Raw genomic sequence first — 19,807 nt, 5'->3', positions numbered from 1 at the left:
GATAGGGGAAGAAGGACAAGAACAGAGTCCCAAAGGTTAGTGCAGGGAAGAAAAAGCTTTAGGAGAATCTGATGCCACAGATATGGAAGAATGAACCCCATTTAGGGCTGCTCTTGCTCAAAGCCTCCACCCTACCCTCTAGGTTTACATCCGGTTATCTAGAGGTGAAGTGACAAAAGATGAGGTCACTATTATAAGAACAAGGAAGAAGCCAGTCAAAAGTACCAAGGCTTAAATAGATTGGTTCTTCATTCATTCATTAAGAGGATGGCTCTATAATGGGAATCATCATGCTCCAGAAGGGGTAGTTTGTTGTTTTCTTAAGGCAGTTAAGAAAAATCTGTAAATGATGTTGTGCTTTGAAATCTTTTGTGCCCTATGAGGACAGTTTATATATATATATATATATATATATATATATATATATATATATATATATATATATATATATATATATATATATATATATATATATATATATATATATATATATATGAGGACAGTTTATATATATATATATATATATATATATATATATAGCCTCCTCTCCTCATCAGCTCATCTTTATTTACCAGTATATGTAGCATAGAAGGCTTTCAAGACCTACTCCTGGCAATATGCCAAGTGGGTTTCACAAACACTCTGGCAGGATATAAAGAACAAGCAGATAGCATCTTTTAAAGGGAGAGGGAGCCTGAGTGCTGGTACTATGCCACCCATAATTAGCTTCTATGACAAAGACCAATTACACCATGATGGGACTGGTCATGCATCATCATCATGGACAAATACTTACTGTGCATCCATGTGTATGTTGTAAGCCCTAATAATGTACAAGACCAAAAAACAAAAACAAAAACAACCACACATATTTCAGTCCTTTCTAAAGGAAGAAGGAGAGAGAAGATAAAACCATGTTTCGACCATAGTTCAAAGAGTTGTTCATGCTGAGATTGGCTAACAGATTCCAAATCCAGTGTCCTTTCTACTACACCCCAACTTGAACAGAAGAGAGGAAAATGCGTTAATGGTTCAAACACTGCTAAAGTTGCCTGAGGGGAAATTATCTGATTAAATGTAAAGGAAGTGAGATAATGGACTTTAAAAGGCTAAGTTTTGGCAGGATGAAGTTGGGAGCCAATTAGGTCATTTGAAACCAAAGACTTATTTACCAGGCATTACAAGAAATACCAAAGGACTATTTAAATTCATCTTCTCTGGAATTTGGTCCGATCTAATAGTGGGGTTAAAAAGTGGGTGAGTCATAAACTGCAGTCTGCAAATCTTTTGTTATACAGAGATTTGGGGGTATAATGGTACCTCTTAAGAGGATATGACCTGTGCCTACCAGTATAAACATCCATCTAGAAAACCCAAAGGCCACATTGCAAATGACCAGTTTCACTGAATGACCTATTTCACTGAAAGATACAGGATCTGGCACTATCTGGCTAAGATATTTCATGTAAGCTTTACTGTCTGATCCATTAACAGACAATCATTCTGTACATATTCATGTAAGAAATATGAGGTCCAAATCAAGAAATTAGGCAAATCTATCAATAATGAAGTTTTGAATCTTCCATACCAACTTGTTTGTTTTGCATTTCAGAAAAAAGGACCTAAGGCTGATTCTGGGTACCTTGCTTAAAAACTGCAAAAGCCTCTTAAAAGTAAAAAATATCCATTTTATCAAATGTACTGCTACTCATGCTTAATAAAATAGCAGACTGTCTTCAACAAGACACTGTTCTTACCACCCTAATATATACATATATATTAATTAAATTAGATATTCACATTGAACCTCTTTGGCTCTGAGGATTAATACCTAACAATCTGAAATTCCTGAAAATCATTTTCTAAGGGAAAAAAATTGCCCTTGTTGATAGTCACAATGATGAAGATTAAACTGGAGTGACTGAAAACTAGAAGAAGTACTCTCTAGTTTTCTTGGGGATACAAGAAAAACACTGAGGTGACACATGAATGAAGATAAGCTTGACTTTTTTATTTTAAAGAGACTCTTTTCCATTTATGGTATGCAAAATACAATTTTTGCAAACACAGCCTGCCAAAACATAAGTTGTTTTCAGTTTTCTCACCCATGAGACAAGGTAATAACCTTGGCCTTTTCTCTATAAGAGGTAGAATTAATTTATTAAAAATATTACCTAAAAAAAAATTAGGACATTGGTATCTCAGAGCCACTCTGTGCCATGCCTTTCTCCCCATGAGAAGTCCAAGGACTTCTTTCATGGTTTCCCTTCCCTTCCCTTTCCTCTAAATAAACTACCATCATGTTCTAAAAAAAAAATAAAATAAAAAATTACCTGCAGTCTTTTTGGAGGAAATTATCCTTATGGTGATGATCCAAGCCAATGTGGCATGGACCACCAAAAAAATCAACTGAATGTGTATGTCGTGCTGTTCTAGTTTCCAGAATCTAACCAATCTTATTTTGGGTAGATTTCACACCATCTCTGTGAAACAAAGTTATTACCACCATTTTACCAATTGACAGGCCCATAACTTTAGCACAAAAGTCAAGGGAGTTAAGGGTAAGTCTGTACCTAGCAACGAAATGGTTTTTATTGGGAGATCCTTCCCTCTTATGAGTTTGCATTTCCCAATATAAACAAGTTTATAACAATTAATCTTTACTGTAGCAGAACATAGAAATGATAATAAATGTCTTTAAATCTCAGAAATGGAGACATAACACACATAAGGGCTTCTCAAAATTCAGATTCACTAGTTCTAATACCTCACAACATAATCACTCTGCAGTAAGGAAATACTGCTTTAGTTTCCTCACATTGAATGCAATTTGATGAACATTTATTAACCACCCACTATATACAAAGCACTGAGGATACATACACAAAGATGAAATAGGAGGGAGAAAGGGCAAAGGTAGAGTTGCACCAATAAATACATATAACATATGGAAAAGTTGATCAGGAAAGAGTATTAATAAAAGGCAGAAAGCCAGCATCACAGAAGACATCATGGAAGAGATGGTACCTGAGCTGACTGGGGAAGACAAGGATTCAAAAAGCAGATAGACCAGGAGAATGAGGGAAGTACATTCATGGCATGGTGTGGATGCCTGGCCACTTCTAAACCACATTGCCTGAGGATAGCTAAGTGGCACAGTGGATAAAGCACCAGCCCTGGATTCAGGAGGACTTGAGTTTAAATCCAGCCTCAGACACTTGACACTTACTAGCTGTGTGACCCTGGGAAAGTCACTTAACCCTCACTGCCCAGCAAAAAAATAAAATAAAATAAACCACACTGGCTGCCCTCCAGCCATAATCCTCACCTTCTATATCCCCATCCCAATGGAACCTTGACTGTGTCTCAGATACTTCACTCTGAGAGGTACTCATTTGCAAGAGGTCCCTGTTTGGGCGAGAACCAGGCCTCCCTCTTACTTCCTAGCTATTTCCAAATGCTCTCTTCAGCCTTTCTTTAGGTGTTATTTTCCCCAGTTAGAATGTAAGCTCCTTGGGCAGTGACAGTCTTGTTTACATGTATTTGTATCACCATTGCTTAATGTAGTATCTGGTGCATAGTCAAGTGCTTCATGTTTTATCATACATTCATTCAAAGAAACAGAAGCTAGGGGCAGCTAGGTAGTGCAGTGGATAAAGCACCGGCCCTGGATTCAGGAGTACCTGAGTTCAAATCCAGCCTCAGACACTTGACACTTACTAGTTGTGTGACCCTGGGCAAGTCACTTAACCCACATTGCCCTGAAAAACAAACAAACAAAAAATAAATAAAAAATAAAAGAAACAGAAGCTAGGGTCTTGAGTTGAGCAATGGCAGGTAATTCAGTTTAGCTAGAATGTATGATGTGTCAAAGACACTAGAATTAGATGAGACTAGAAAGGAAAATGGCAGCCAGACTGTGGAGGGCCTTAAATGTCAGGCTAAAGAATTTGAATTTTTATCACACAGGCAATGGAGAGCCGCTGAAGTTTTTTGAACAGAGGAGTGACCCAGTCAGACCTGTGCCTTTTGGCAACTGTGTAAAAGATAGATTAGAGAGAGGCAGCTAGGTGGCGCAGTGGATAGAGCACTGACCCTGGAGTAAGGAGGACCTGAGTTCAAATATGGCCTCAGACACTTAACACTTACTAGCTGTGTGACCCTAGGCAAGTCACTTAACCCCAATTGCCTCACCAAAAAATTAATTAATTAATTAATTAAGATAGATTAGAGAAAGGAGAATCTGCAAATGCAGAAAAATTGGGAAATTAAAAAGTCTATTTGAATAGGGAAATAAGTAATAAGGATTCAAGAGATGTCATAGAGAGTCAACAAGCTTTGGAAAGTAGATGGGTATATGAGGGGGTGAGCTAGGAGAAATCAAGGAGAACTCCAAAGATAATTACAAAGAGGATGCTGGTGACATCAAGAGAAACAAGGGGGAAGTCAGAGAGAAAAGTTTAGGAGGGAAGATAACAAATTGTATTTTAGATATGTGGAGCCTGAGAGGCTTAAGGAGAATTCACAGGGAGATGTGAGCCAATAAGCATTTAATAAACCCTTACTTTGTACCATGAATTGCACTCAGCAAAGGGAACACAAATAGTCAAAAATACAGTTCTTCTCCTGGAGTTCACATTCTAATGGGGGAGACAATAAGCCAAAAGATTTAAGTACAAGTTCTACACAAAGCAGATGAGAAGAAAGGCACCAGCTGGGGGGAGGACTGGGAAAGGGTTCCTAAAGAAGATGTGATTTGAGCTGAGTCTTGATGGAAGGGAGAGCATTGCAGTCTGGGGACACAGCCACCAAAAAGGCACCAAGTCAGGAAATGGAGTATTCATGTGCAAGGAATAGCAAAAAGGCAGGTCTTGCTGGATAGGAAAGTACAGAGAACAGACTACAATATAAGAAACTGGAAGGTGAGGAGGGACAAAATTGTGAAGGACTTTACCAAATATAACTTTTAATAGTGGATCCTGGGGGGCAGCTAGGTGGCACAGTGGATAAAGCACCAGCCTTGGATTCAGGAGGACCTGAGTTCAAACCTGGCCTCAGACACTTGACACTTACTAGCTGTGTGACCCTGGGCAAGTCACTTAACCCCAATTGCCTCATCCAAAAATAAATTTAAAAAAATAATAATAGTAATAGTGGATCCTGGAGGTGATGGGGAACCAGAGGATCTCTGATTTGGAAAAAGAGTTCTTTAACCTGTACATCCAAGTCAGTGAACCTCAATGGTGAAAAATTACATCTTCATTTCAATGTGTTTTCCTTTGTAATCCTGCTTATTTTATATTCTTATAGAATATAAAAGCCCATGGGCTTGTTGTTGTTGTTGTTGTTCAGTCATTTTTCATTCATGTCCAATTCTTTGTGACCCATTTGGGGTTTTCTTGGAAAAGATACTGGAGTGGTTTCCAGCTCCTTTTACAGATGAGGAAACTAAGGGAAATAGAGTTAAGTGACTTGCCCAGGGTCACACAACTGTCTGAGACCAGATTTGAACTCAGGAAGATGAGTTTTCCCGACTTTAGGCCTACTGCTCTATTCTTTTTGTATCCAAGCTGTCTTTGGGCTTCACAAGACTTCCAAAGGGTTCCAAGGCCCAAAAGAGGATTAGGAGCCTCTAAGAGGTCATTCAGTTCAAATGTCTCCTTCTCATTTTTATAGCTGAAGAAACTGAAGCCCAGAGAGTTTCTTGTTACTTATGCAAAATTCAAAAAATATGCATCCAAGGCAGAATTTGAATCCATGTCCTCTGACTCCAGAACCAGTGCTCTTTCTACTATATACCAAACGGTCTTCTCTATGCAGTCAGGTGATGATGCATGACTGGAGTTCAAGGCTGAATTGTATGAGTCATATGGGTGGTCAACAGTATCAAAAACTGTATCATTCCCATTTACCTCTGCTTAAACTTCTATTAAGCAACTTGTAGCTTAGTGAATGACATTTCATGCAGGCCAAATCAGAGGATGATATGCATATTCTGAAGCATTACATCTTGATACTTTAAGATAATGTTTCTCCTGTACCAACTGCCCAAGAGAACTCTACAGTAGGATGAGATTTTAGTGGTCATCAATGCAATGTCACAACTATCAGAAGGATTACATAAATGACTGTCATCCACCTTCTGTTGACATACTTCCAGCAACTTAGTAACTCTTAAAGACAGTCCATTTCACTTTTAGACAGCTCTGTTTGTTTGCAAGTTCATTAAGTGTCTTCAATTGATCTCTTAAGTTTGTTTCCTTGTAATGTTCCCTAATTGGTCTTAATTCTACTCTCCATAGTCATACAGAATTGTCTAATCATTCTTCTATTTGAATACAGTTATCATAAACCTGGTCTTTTTTTAGGCTAAAAATCCCCAATTCATTCATCTGTTTCCCATAAGAGAGTTTCCAGATTCCCTTACTAATCCTCACCCTCCTTCCTTCACCTCTAATTTGTCAATGTCTCTCTCAAAATATAGTGCCTAGAATTCCATGTGGACTCTAAGAAAACATAAAAGACTAGTGCCCTCCAGGTCTAGACAGCATATAGAAGTACTGACACAAAAAGATGTTCTATTAACACAATAAGTATAAATTCCCATACTTTTGCAATTGATTTTTTAAAAAATCTAACTGCTGGAACATTATAATTTTTTTCCCTATGTATAATCATGCAAGACATGGTCCCTTCTTACAACCTAAGAACTTTTCAGATCTTGATTCTGTCATGCAACGGCTATTTTTGTGGTTTCTTTGTAGTTGGGTTTTTTAAAAATTAGCCTCCAGACTTAAGCTTTCCTTCAATGTCTACATCTAAATCACTGAATTAAAGTGTTCAATGAGCCAAGGCCAAGAGTTCTCCCCACTGCCGTGACAATAGAGATTATGTCCTTCAAGGTAGATGCTCTTTGAGAGTTCAACCAGTCCAAACACACCTAAAAGTCCTATAACTTGTCCATTAGAATAGCATGGGTACCTGTCAAATTCCCAGTTAAAAAGTAGATACATAATGTCTACACTTTCCCTACCCTAACAATTAAGAAGCTTTTAAAAGAAAGAAAGAAACAAGTTTAGTAGTTTGGTATGACTTCTTAGTGAATCCATATTGGTTTCTAGTAATCACCATCTCCCTTTCTAAGTAATAACAAACCAATCAACACTTCTATTCTTAAAAAAGGATATGACAACCAATTGTTCTATGACTCCACTTATTATTCCTGTTACTCTCCTAATCAAAACTTTCATCCCCTGTTACCACTCCATTATATGTGGGTTGGTTTTTGGGGGGTGGGGTGGGGCAATGAGGGTTAAGTGACTTGCCCAAGGTCATACAGCTAGTGTCAAGTATCTGAGGTCAAATTTGAACTCAGGTCCTCCTGAATCCAGGGCCAGTGCTCTATCCACTACACCACCTAGATGCCCCCACTCCATTATATATGTTGACTCCTCTTATCAGAATATAAACTCCTTGAGTACAGGGATAATCATGCTTTTTATATGTGTACCCCTAGTCCTTAACTAAGTGCTTAATTAATGTTTTTAATTCATTCATGTTAATCCATTTGCTCTAGAGTAATCCATCTAGACTTTTGCTAGGCATGAATGTCAGGTTCATTAATTTTATAAGCTTCTTTCTCCCTTTTAAAAGAGGTATTTGCCTTTTTCCAGTTCAAAAGTACCTCTTCTATTCTCCAAAATAATTTTCAATAATCACTTTTTTTAGTCCTTTCAGTAATCTTGGATGTAGTTCATTTGGACTTACGTATTATTTTATCATCTCTTTACCTAGCTCCAGACTTCAATCTGCTTTCAACTAGACCTATACTTTCAAATCAGAAGATAAAGAGAAAACTAGGGGTTAAAATAGGATAAAACGGGTTAAATAGTTCTGCTTTCTCCCTGTCCCCTGATAATATTAAACTATCTGTTCCAAGCAGTAGGGCTATTCTTTCCTTTTCTTCTTTCTTGAAACACAACTTTAGGAAATAATAAAATAATAATTTATGTTGTGCTTTTGCCTTCCTGATATTGCTCTTACATTCCCTAAAATATACAGGATTAGTATCCCTGAATTTTCATCTTCAGTTAATAGGCACCAGTTTGTCATAACCTGCAACCTAATTCAGATGTTTAAATCTCTTAGTGTATAACCTAAAGAGGCCCCAAAAGCATACTATAAAAGAAAAAAAAATGCTAACCCTCATAAAAAGTAAGGTATTGAGCAGTAGAGCTCACCATTGGGCCTGAAGTCAGGAAAACCAGAATTCAAATCTAGCCTCAGATTATGTAACCCAGGACTAGTAATTTAACTCCTATACACCTCAGTTTCCTCATCTGTAAAATGGGGATCAATAATAATACCTACCTCCTTATGGTTGTAGCGAGGATCAAATGAGATAATAATTATAAAGTGTCTGACACACAGTAAGTCCTATATAGATGTTAGTTATTATTATTATTGTGGTAGCTAGGTGGCACAGTGGATAGAGTGCCAGGCTCATCTTCCTAAATTTATATGTAGCCTCAGACACTTATTAACTGTGGGGAGGTCACTTAACTCTCTTTGCCTCAGTTTCCTCTTCTGTAAAATGAGCTGGAGAAGGAAATGGCAAATCATTCCATTATCTTTGCCAAGAAAACCCCAAATGAGGTCAAGAGACTGAACAACAACAAAATTTTTAATAGGTCTGTCTCAGCAAACACAACCTCAGTAAACAATCTCAATCAGCTAGATAGGTAACATCTCCACCAAGTGTTTTTCTAGTTCACTCTGAGACACCAAACTGGGCTGAATATTTCAGTGCCAAAAGGGCAAACTATTTGTTTAAATGTTTTGTTTAGACCATAAGAGGGAGTTTTTATTGAGGACACAACCAAAAACAGATAAACCGGTTTCAACCTTTCTGGACAAGAATGGGAAGGGGGGGGGGGGGAGAAGGTATCCTACAAAGTTGCCTTTCAAAATTAAGGTCTGATGAGATTGCCCATTTCGAGAAATAAAGGGAATTTGGGGTTGGCCTCAGTTTCCCCTGCTGTCAAATGGGATGAGTTGGATTAGATGATCTCTAAGATCCCTTCCAGCTCTAAAATTACCCCTTTTTGTGACAAACATAGTGGCCTCAGCCACAGAGAAAGAAAGAACACAGATGCCTTGACTGTACACAAAGAGATGCCGTTCCACAGACATATGCTACCTCAGATCCCAGACTGGCCCATCAGGAGCTGGCAGCCTGTGGGTACACTTTGGAGCAGTCAGCGATGCCACTGTCAAACACAGCTCCCTCCCCCAACCACCCTGTGCCCTCTGTGTAGGATTCATTCATTCGAACCATCTCCGGGGGCCGGGGTGCAAACAAGAGGCGCTCGGAGAGCTGTCCTTTTCTGAAAGCTGATGCAGGCTCCCGGGGTGGAGGCAGCCAACCAGCGTGGGATTTAAATGGCCAACAGCATGCTGAGGCTTAGCTTCCTCGGTATTTAAGCCGGCTCGATCATCAGCCAGCAGGGGAATGGTTCCAAGGCAGGAAAAGAGGGGAAGGAGGAGGGGTAGGGAAAACTCTCCCAACCCATTCCAAAAAAAAAAAAAGTGGACCACACCCCCTTCGTCCTCCCTAAAATGCATCTTCCTTCAGTTCTCTGGGGTCCTCCTGGCAAAAGGAGAACCGCAAAGCATTCCCCGCCCTCTTTGCACAGACATTTCCAACAGGAGAAGGAAACTGAGGACCCTGGAGATCTTTGGGATTTCAGAGCTGTCAGCTTCAGCTCTGCATACTTCCTAAGTGGGGTCGTTAAAGGCTTCTTCCTTGGCTGACTCAGGAGGTGTGGAGACCACCCTCAAGGAGGTCACCTTCCAAAGACCCCACCATCCACCCTGCTTCAGAGGCAGGGACAGGCTGTGCAGCCCACTTCCCATCACAAACTGTCCCCTCCACTCCCCCTTCGGTCCTGAGATGCCAAACCCCACCTACGCCCACTCGGATTTCCTGTCAACACAGCGATCGACCGACTGTGTGTATGTGACCATGAACGTGTTAGGACCCCCTCCTTAAGCAACAAGGCAAAAAACGCTGCCTGGGTGTAATTGCTCGAGTGTGTATCTTTCCGACAGCCTGGTTAGATATTGAGTGGGCACGCTTGGGTGTATGTTTTAGTCTTGAGCACTAAAGCAATGCCCTAGATTTGCGCATCGTCCCACTCAGTGACAAGCTCGAGGAAGGGGACTAAGTGGCAACCTTGCATAGACTGCACAGCTCGGGGGCTCACTCCCATTTCTCTCTGTCTGTCTCTTTCTCTCTAACTTGTGCATCTCCCGAATTCACCAGCAGTGGAGATAACGAGGATGGGTAAGAACTCCCCCACCCCCAGAACAAAAACCCCTTGGCCCAAGAGGGAGACAGACAGGAACCTAGCAGACAACCGAGGGCAGAAAGTTGACGGGGTGGAGGAGACATAGGCAGAAGAGACTCCCCTCCTCCCCTTTCCCCCTTCACGGGCTGGGGGTGTGGGGGTGGCTAGGCTCTCTTTCCCCCGATCTCTTCCTCCTCCTACCCAAGCCCTCCAGGGGACCTCTCTGATTGCTCCCCCGGCACCCCCCCTCCCCCGGCACTCACCCATTGGTGTAGAGCCAGGCTGGGCAGCAGAGACAGCGTGAAAGTTTGCGGAGGCGGAGAACGAGGTGTGGAGAGATCTGGGGGGTAGGGGGATCCCCAGAGCCGGGTGAGCTGCGAGGACTGGGGCCGGGGCCCAGGGGTTGGGGAGCACCGGGGGAGGGCGACTTGAGGGGGAGGCGGAGACAGGAGCTGGCCCCTCTCTGGTTTCCTCCTTCTTCTCAGGGCCGCCCGCTGGTGTTGCTGCTCCTGGTGGTGCTGCTGCTGTTGCTGCTCCTGGTGGTGGTGGTGGTGGTGCTGCTGCTGCCGCTGCTGCTGCTGCTGCTGCTGCTGCTGCTGCTGCTGCTGCTGCTACCCCGGGGCGGCTGCTGCTGCTGCTGCCGCCGCTGCTGCTGGTGCATCGTGGCTGGCTACGCTCAGCTGCGCCGTGTTTCCTGCTCCCTTCAAATGGAAATTGCAAAAAAAAAAAAAAAAAAAAAAGGAAGAAGAAGAAGAAGCGGCAGCCACCCAGCCCTCACCCCCTCCAAACCGCAGCTCCGCGGCTCTAGATTCTACTCCTGCGGCTCCGCCTGCCGGGGAGGCTCCGCTCCTGCTCCTGCTCCTGGTCCTGCTTCTCCGGGGTTGGGCTAGGATTGGGAGGGGGAGGAAAGGGGCGGAGGGAAGGGAGGCTGACAAACGTCAAGTCAGCGTCTGTGCATTAAAGCCCCAGGGCTCCCGGAGGGTAAGCCTACGGCTGGGGGCTGGGGTGCAGAGGCCGCCCCCGCGCGCACAGGCATGAACGTCCTCGAGGCTACGCACGCCCTCGAGGCGCAGGCTGGAGCATCCGGGCTCGACCTTCTCCAGCCGCCGCTGAGGCTGCTGCGGCTGCTGCTGCAGCAGCGGCTCAAGCCGACAGAGAAACGGGTCGGCTTGGCGGGAAGCGTCGCGAGATTCTGCGAGACTGGAGATTGGGGGGTGGGGGGGATGAAAGATAAGGACCTATCCTATCCTTGGCAGGGTGGGCGGGGGGATGAAGAAGATGAGGACCTGTAAAAGCAAGAAAGTGACTGGGGGCTTGGGGGGAAGAGGTGACTCCCTTTTTGGCTTACGAGAGAGTCATCAATGAAACCAGAGGGAATCCAAGAGGAAAGAAAACTGGGTGCCTAGGCTGATTGGCAATGTGGATTACCCCTGCCCCCTCCCCCCAACTGGGGGGGAAATGGAATAGGAAAGAAATAGACAATAGGTGATATTGTAGAAAGTAGTGAAATTTTAAAAGGGAAACAGGTAAAGGAGAAACAAGAACATGAATTAGTTAAAAAAAATAAAATAATTGAATCCTAAAAGTTTGAAGGGACCTTAAAGGTCATCTCATACAGCCTTCTACCCAGTGCAGGATTCGCTTCCCTTATGGTGCCACTAACAAAGTTGTCACATCGTTATCTATTGATTGGAAGGAAGAAACGAAAAAAGTATTTCGTATGCACCTGACTTTACAAATATTTTCTGGTCTGATCCTCATGACATATTGTTATTATTTACCCCATTTTACGATTGAGACAGTTTAAATGACCTGCCCAGAGTCACATAGCTAGTAAGTGTGGTAAGTTATCAATAAGGTTGGATTTGAACTCCAGTGTTGCTGATCTATCCATTGTATCACTGGGCAGCCTGTTTGATAACCACCATTCGATGACAGCTCATATTCTTAAGCAGCCATTATTTATGGTGAACCCAAATCTTCAATCTTGTAAATTCTACCCAGTGGTCTTAGCTCTCTGGAATAACAGACTAAATCTAATCCCTCCTTCTTGTGACAGAATCAAAATCACAGCATATTAAAGGGGACCTTGAAGGCCATCTAATCTAACTCAATAATTTCATGATTAGGGCAAACGAGACCCAGAATGGTAAAAGGTAACTAGGCCTAGGTTACCAAGGTAGTAAATTAACAGGATTGAGATTTGAAGCCAGGTCTTCTGACTCAAAGTTTAGTGCTCCATTCTTTTTTTTTTTTTTTTTTTTGGTGAGGCAATTGGGGTTAAGTGACTTGCCCAGAGTCACACAGCTAGTAAGTGTTAAGTGTCTGAAGCCAGATTTGAACTCAGTTCCTCCTGAATCCAGGGCTGGTGCTCTATCCACTGTGCCACCTAGCTGCCCCTAGTGCTCCATTCTGAGGTATCCAGAACATAACAGTCTAAAACAGGATGTTCAGATATTATAAAGAACAGCTTTTCCAATATTTGGAGTTATTCCAATGTCTTTTCTACTCTAGGCTTTATAAGCATACTCAGCTCTTTCTGCCCTTCATCACATGGCATGATTTTAAGATTCCCCTCACCATCCTTGCCATACTTCATTTTATCAATGTTTCTCTTAAAAAGTGGTTTCCATTTATTGAAATTTGTACCGAGTCAGTCCAAGTGACCCCAATGTTTCCACTCTTTCTCATCTTCCAGGTACATGTTAACCAGTCTGTTGGGAGAAGTATCCACCAGTCAGTTGGGAGAGGTGGCATGAACTTTCATCCCATCCACTTTTTCTTTGTATTACCTGCTGACCAGCAAGTAGCCACATGCCCCTTTATCAACTCATTTCCCTGTGATGTGGCAATGGGGGAAGACCTGAGACTTAATGGTCCATCCCTTTTGGAAGTGTGTTCCTATCAAGATTGTCTTTCTCTTTTTAAAAAAGTTGTCTATAAAGGCAGCTGGTCAGTTTGAAATCATTGCCTGGGTGTCCTCAACACACTTTTGCCTTGGGTGCTGCAATAAACTCCTAATTTTCTCTACTTAAGTTTGCTTTGCTGTTGAGGACAAAGGAACAAACATGTTCTTTTAACATTACTGAACATGATAACCACAAATGAAACCTAACAAGTGTACAGTGTAAAAGCTGGCTTGAAGGTTAACATAAAAAAACAAAGAACTAAGATCTTGGCAATTGGTGCCATCATTTCCTGGCAAAAAGAGGGAGAAGAAATGGAAGCAGTGTCAGATTTTATATTCTTGAGCTCAAAGATCACTACTCAAAGACAACTACTGCAGGCATGAAATTAAAAGACAATTCTTGGAAAGAAAGCTGTGGCAAATCTGGGCATCATACTAAAAAGTAAAGACATCACCTTGCCAACAAAGCTATGGTTCTTCCAGTAGCAATGATGGCTGTGAGAATTGGATTATAAGGAAAGCTGAGCCTGGAAGAATCAATGCTTTCCAATTATGGTGCTGGAGAAGACGTTTGAGTCTCTTGGACGGCAAGATCAATCAGTCCAGACATAAAGAAATAAATTCACTGGAAGGTCAAATGCTGAAGCTGAAGTTTAAATACTTTGGCCACATAACTAGAATATGAGACTCATTGGAAAAGACCCTGATGCTGGAAAAGATTGAAGGCAAAAGGAAAAGGGGACAGAAGAGGGTGAAATGGATAGATAGTGTCATGGAAACAATAAACCTGAACTTGGACAGACTTTGACAGATAGTGGAGGATAGAAGGGGCTGTCGAGTACTATGATCCATGGGGTCATGAATTGTTGGACATGACTGAACAACAACAAAATAGTGGGACTAAGTAAATCTCTGGTTCTGAATAGCTCCTCTGTTATTATAGCCTAAGATCATATTAGGTTTTAATTTTGGCTTTGTTTTGGTAGTGTAAGGGGCTATACTATCTAAAATCTAATGAGTGGTCACCAATAAATTATAAGCTTTAGCAAGAGTATTTAAGTGTTTAAATATTTTATTAAAGAGCATTAGGATCAGAGAGAAAGGTCAAAATCTAACTATTTCTAAGAGACCCCATCATCCCACCCACCATGGTGAGGTCAGGAACCAAAAGAGGAAAACAACCTCTGCCAGCATCCACTTCCTACTTTGTGTCCTCCTCCCAGACATGGGAGGCTCCTCAAGTTGATTGGCTGGTAGCCTTGATAGACAGTACCCACGAGCAAACATCACTTCCTGACACCAAGGACCTTGACCACATGACTTGCCCTCAGAGGCCTTCCCCTCATGGCAGAGCCCTCCTACAGTAAGTCTTCAGCAGGTGGCATCATTTCAATCGTTACAGTAGTCAGGTAACTGTTTTGACTCAGACTGCAGTCAAATAAAAACCTCAGGTCTTTTTCTTTTTTTTTTCTTTCTTTCTTTTTTTTTTTTTTTGTGGGGCAGTGAGGGTTAAGTGACTTCCCCAGGGTCACACAGCTAGTAAGTGTCAAACTGTCTGAGGCCAGATTTGAACTCAGGTCCTCCTGAATTCAGGGCTGGTGCTTTATCCACTGGGCCACCTAGCTGCCCCCAGGTCTTTTTCACTTGAAAGAACACTAGGTCAGGTCTTCATCTTCACTTGTACAATTAATATTTTGAATACATGTTAGAGTTTATTTTCATTTCTATTAAATTGTATACTGGGGGCAGCTAGGTGGCTCAGTGGATAGAGCACTGGCCCTGGAGTCAGGGGGACTTGAGTTCAAATCCGGCCTCAGACACTTAACACTTACTAGCTGTGTGACCCTGGGCAAGTCACTTAACTCCAATTGCCTCACCAAAATAAATAAATAAAATAAAAGGTTGTATGCTGATAGTTTTGATCCATCATTTTAGTCTATGGAGGGCTTTTTGAACTCTCCTTGTCCTTAGCTAGTCTTAGCTATCACTTAGTTACCCTTAATAACTAACCCTTAGTTAGCATGAGATCTTCATCTGAGTCATTGGCAAAATGCTGAACTGGACAGAGCCCTGTAACACACCTCTGGAGACTTCCCTTCCAACATCAAGTAATAACTAGCCATTGGATCCATTTGTTTAATCCATTGAGCCTATGTTGGTTTATCCCAATTAGGAGTTCAAATAGATGAGATTCAACTCTCACTGCCTAGAAGCTGTTGATGTTGTTGTTTGTCTTTCATTCTCAAAGAAGACCATGACATCAGGGTGATGTCATGACTTGCACTGAATTGGATTTAAGTTAGGGTGGGCTGTGCAAAGTCACCAACCTCACTCTCTCCTCCAAAGCCATTTGGGTCCAGTGGCAAGATATATATATATATATATCAGGACAACAGGAGATGGCCCCAGATGTTTGTTTGGTTTTTTAAGACAGTTGGGGTTAAGTGACTTTCCCAGGGTCACATAGGTAGTAAGTGTCTAAGGTGAAATTTGAACTCAGGTCCTCTTGACTCCAGGGCCAGCACTCTATCCACCGCACCACCTAGCTGCCCCTCGCCTAGAAGCACAGTCTGATACTGAACTCTCAGTCTCCCAACTACTATCTATTCTTTTACATTTGATAAAAGTTCTGTAAACTTTCTCACCCTTTCCTTTGTTTTCTAGATATCACTATAAGGGATTGCTGGGTTACATTTACATTTCAACAAAGCTGAAAGTTAGTAGGTGACAGACAGCAAAATGTAAAGAGGAAGACCTCTAGGTGCAATGATAATATTCCATAACTCAAAAAGTGTTGTTTTAGGTTGACTGGCTCAGTTGTGTACCAAGAGGCCAGTGAAATGATGAATCTGCTCTAAGGCATAGATACCTCTTCATTACCTTTGTTTTGTTTTGTTTTTAGTTTTTGGGGGGGCAATGGGGGTTAAGTGACTTGCCGAGAGTCACAGAGCTAGTGAGTGTTAAGTGTCTGGATTTGAACTCAAGTTCTCCTGAATCCAGGGTTGGTGCTTTATCCACTTCACCACCTAGCTGCCCCCTCTTCATTACCTTTGTACCCAGCCACTTATATAATACAACAGACTCAACAGGAGTCTGGAAAAGGTAACTTGGAAGATCATCATAAATATAGGCAGAGTCAAAAACTGAGGGAAACCACCAGACAAGATTGATGAACTGGAGAGGGCTGGATCTCTCCCAACTCCTTCCTGAAGGTGATGAACCTCAGAGCTAAAACTGTGAGCAAATAGAAAAGGAGAGGCTTCTACTAGTCCTAGAATAAGGATCATTTGCCCTAGCTGAAAGTGCACAGTAGCACTCCAATTGAACACTGTAACACTTTAAATGAAGGGAGAGAATACCACAGAGTTGTGTCTGCCTAAATTAGAGCAAGCTTTGGAAACACAGCTCAGTGACCCAGCCAGTCAAGATGCCCCCCAATACACTCTGTGCTTGAAGAGCCTCAAAGATGAGCAACCTGCCCAGCCCAGATGGAGTAGCAACTCCCTAGTAGCAAAACGATGCACCTGCACAGTATTGAAACACCTGCCATGGGGCTGATCAGCCAGCTCAATCTAGCCCAACACCAGCTGAGCATAATTAGGAGCCCATTCAGCAGCCAAGAGATCTGTTTGATCTAGCCCATAAGTGGACTAACCCATCCAGCTGAGAAACTGTGTTCTATAAGACGCCTAGCCTGTGCCCTTCAAGGAGCCCACCCTGCTGAGCATCAGAACAACTCATCCATCACCGATGCTGTAGCCTATAGCAAACTTCATTTGTGCCCTCCTGTGTGCCTCACTACAATTGCACTTTACGTTCATGCACATTCTTCCCTTCTGTGAACTGTGTATATTTGTGGGAGAGTATGACCCATGTTTGGGGGATAATACTTTGTAACTGAGTCTGCTGGCTGAGAGAAATGATTAGTAATAACCAATAATTTGGGGACATCTAGAGTTCTCCCTTTCTTGTAAAGTCCTGATTTTAAAAGTTCAGTCTCTTGAAAGACATTGCTGATAATGAGATTGGACTAGGACCCCACCCTGCTGAAGAAGCCTTGAGTTCTGCTCAAGCTTGGGTAGAGACAGATCCTTTTGTTTAGATAGCCCAAGGCTGGGGGTGATCTGGGTATTGAGATAAGACTCTCAGTCCAAGGGTAATATGATATGATTCTCAGCCCCTCATTTTTATATAGTTCACCTCCCATTGTTTTAAGCAATCAGGGTTGATTGCCACTCCTCTTCCAAAAGAACACGTAAGCCCTGAGCCCACCTCAATGATTGGCTTGGTCTAAGAGAGACAGCCAAGTGACCATCCTTTTATTAATAATGTGCTAGCCTTATTAATAAAATGATTAAATTACCCAGAAACTGTTTCTCCAACCTATTTAATTTCCACATAGCTAATTGTTCTTAAAACATCTAGAGGAACGTTGGTGTTATAGGTTAGGAATATGGCCACCCTCAGTATTCCCTAGAACCTAGAGAGAAGTAGCAGCTGCCACTCAGACACCCAAACAGCCAGTGCTAAGGTAGTTCGGGAGAGAGTCCAAAGGAGAAAACTACATTACTTAGACCCAGATGAGGTTTAGTTTCTTCCAAAAGGGTTCACTGATGTCAGTGGTGCCATTTTCTAATGCTAAATAATGTATAAATAAGTGTTGATTATAATGAAATCAATATTATTTTGTACCCAGTTTTGAAATTCACAGACTTAAGACCAGATGGCCTGATTTGAACCCATTTTTATGTGAGGTTTTCAACATTAGCGTCCCTGCTGTACTATCTACGACCTGTAAAACCTGGGACAAGTCATAAAGTGGTTGGATTCAATAACTACCTCATCTCCAGCGCTAAATCATATCTAGGATCCTAAGTAATAATAAATATTTGTTTTCAATATCTTTGTCCTACCATTTCCATAATCTGGTGCTAAAGATAACAAACAGTATGAAGACCAAAAGACTAAATACCACTTAATCCTCATTGCCCGGCAAAAAAAAAAAAAAAGTCTAAATAAAAGTCAGCTTTTGCTTCCTCCTGCTGTCTCCTTGCTTTGTTTTTGTCAGGTGACTGCATAGCTTGGTGGCTTTAAGTCCTGTTACCTCCTCCAAGTAGTTTTCTATCTCCCTATGGCCCCAAGTGATGGTTCCCTCCTATAAACTTAAAGCCCCTTCATCACCTCTCTCCCTTATTTTGTATATACATTAATACCCTGCTGAATTGTAAGCTAGCTCCTTCAGGTCAGTGATTATGTCATTTATCACCCCTAGCATCAAGCACCTGGTTTCTTAAATACAGTACAATTCAACAGTGTTCACTAAGTGAGTGAATGAATGAATGAATGCTCTTTAGAAACAGAATTTTATTTTTCCCAATTACATATAAAGATAATTTTTAATTTTTTTTTTAGTGAGGCAATTGGGGTTAAGTGACTTGCCCAGGGTCACATAAGTAAGTAAGTGTTAAGTGTCTGAGGCTGGACTTGAACTCATGTACTCCTGACTCCAGGGCCGGTGCTCTATTCACTGTGCCATCTAGCTGCCCCAACTTTAAATATTTTTGAGTTCACAATTGTCTCTTTGCTTCCCTTACCTCCCTGCTCCCTAAGATGATAAACAATTTGATAATTGATTATATATGTGCAATCGTGTAAAAAATTCCATATTACTCAAGTTGTGAAAGAAGAAACAGGCCAAAAGAAAAAAAAAACACAAAAAAGTGAAAAATACCATGCTTTAGTTTTGTTCAGGAAAAAAAGTTATTTTTCCGGGGACAAATACAATTTTTCATCATGACTCCTTTTGTTTTGTTGTTGTTGGGGTTTTTTTTTTGCAGGCAATGGGGGTTAAGTGATTTGCCCAGGGTCACACAGCTAGTAAGTGTCAAGTATCTGAGGTTGGATTTGAACTCAGGTACTCCTGAATGCAGGGCTGGTGCTTTAACCACTGCACCATCTAGCTGCCCCCATTATGACTCCTTTTGAATTGTCTTGGGTTATAGTATTGCTGAGAATAGCTAAGTCACTCACAATTTTTCATCATACAATATTACAATTAGCTAACCTTTAAAGCAAAGCACAAGAGTATACTTGCAAATAAGTACTAAATAAATATTTTTTGGACATCGAACATGCTTTTGTACCTATAAAACCGCAGCATATATATCATAAAGATGATAGGCCATTTGTTGATAAGTTGTTTTTTCAGTCATGGCTAACTCTCTATGACCCCATTTGGGGTTTTCTTGGCAGAGATACTAGAGTGATTTGCTATTTTCTTCTCCAGCTAATTTTTTTTTTTTTTTACAGGGAAGGAACTGAAGCAAACAGGGTTAAGTAACTTGCCCGGCGTCACTCAGCTAGTGTGTGAGGCCAGATGTGAACTCAGGAAAGAGGAATCTTCCTGATTCCGGACCTGCCACTTTACCACTGTGCCACCTAGCTGCCAGGTCAAAAGTATAGGTCAAAAGTATTATTCTGAAACATTGGCCCATGGAAAACAGGAGGGAAAAGAACCATAGTAAGAAAAGAAGAGAACAGAAGTCACATA

At 41.7% G+C, this 19,807-nt stretch overlaps 1 protein-coding gene across 7 annotated transcripts in view; it reads right to left on the bottom strand.

Moving 5' to 3' along the window:
• SH3KBP1 (SH3 domain containing kinase binding protein 1) overlaps window positions 1-11,517 on the bottom strand; it is a 463,133-nt gene extending 451,616 nt beyond the window's left edge. For all 7 annotated transcript variants that reach the window (XM_043996852.1, XM_043996855.1, XM_043996854.1 and 4 more), the window contains exon 1: window positions 10,613-11,517. In XM_043996852.1, the coding sequence (XP_043852787.1) occupies window positions 10,613-10,616 (4 nt within the window). In that variant the 5' untranslated portion in view covers window positions 10,617-11,517. The remainder of the gene's footprint in view (window positions 1-10,612) is intronic.
• Window positions 11,518-19,807: the final 8,290 nt, after the last annotated feature.

This window comes from Dromiciops gliroides, chromosome 3, assembly GCF_019393635.1.
Source record: "Dromiciops gliroides isolate mDroGli1 chromosome 3, mDroGli1.pri, whole genome shotgun sequence".
Taxonomy (NCBI): Eukaryota; Metazoa; Chordata; class Mammalia; order Microbiotheria; family Microbiotheriidae; genus Dromiciops; species Dromiciops gliroides.
The sequence above is the reverse complement of the archived record's forward strand: the minus strand, read 5'-3'. Positions and strand labels throughout refer to the sequence as shown.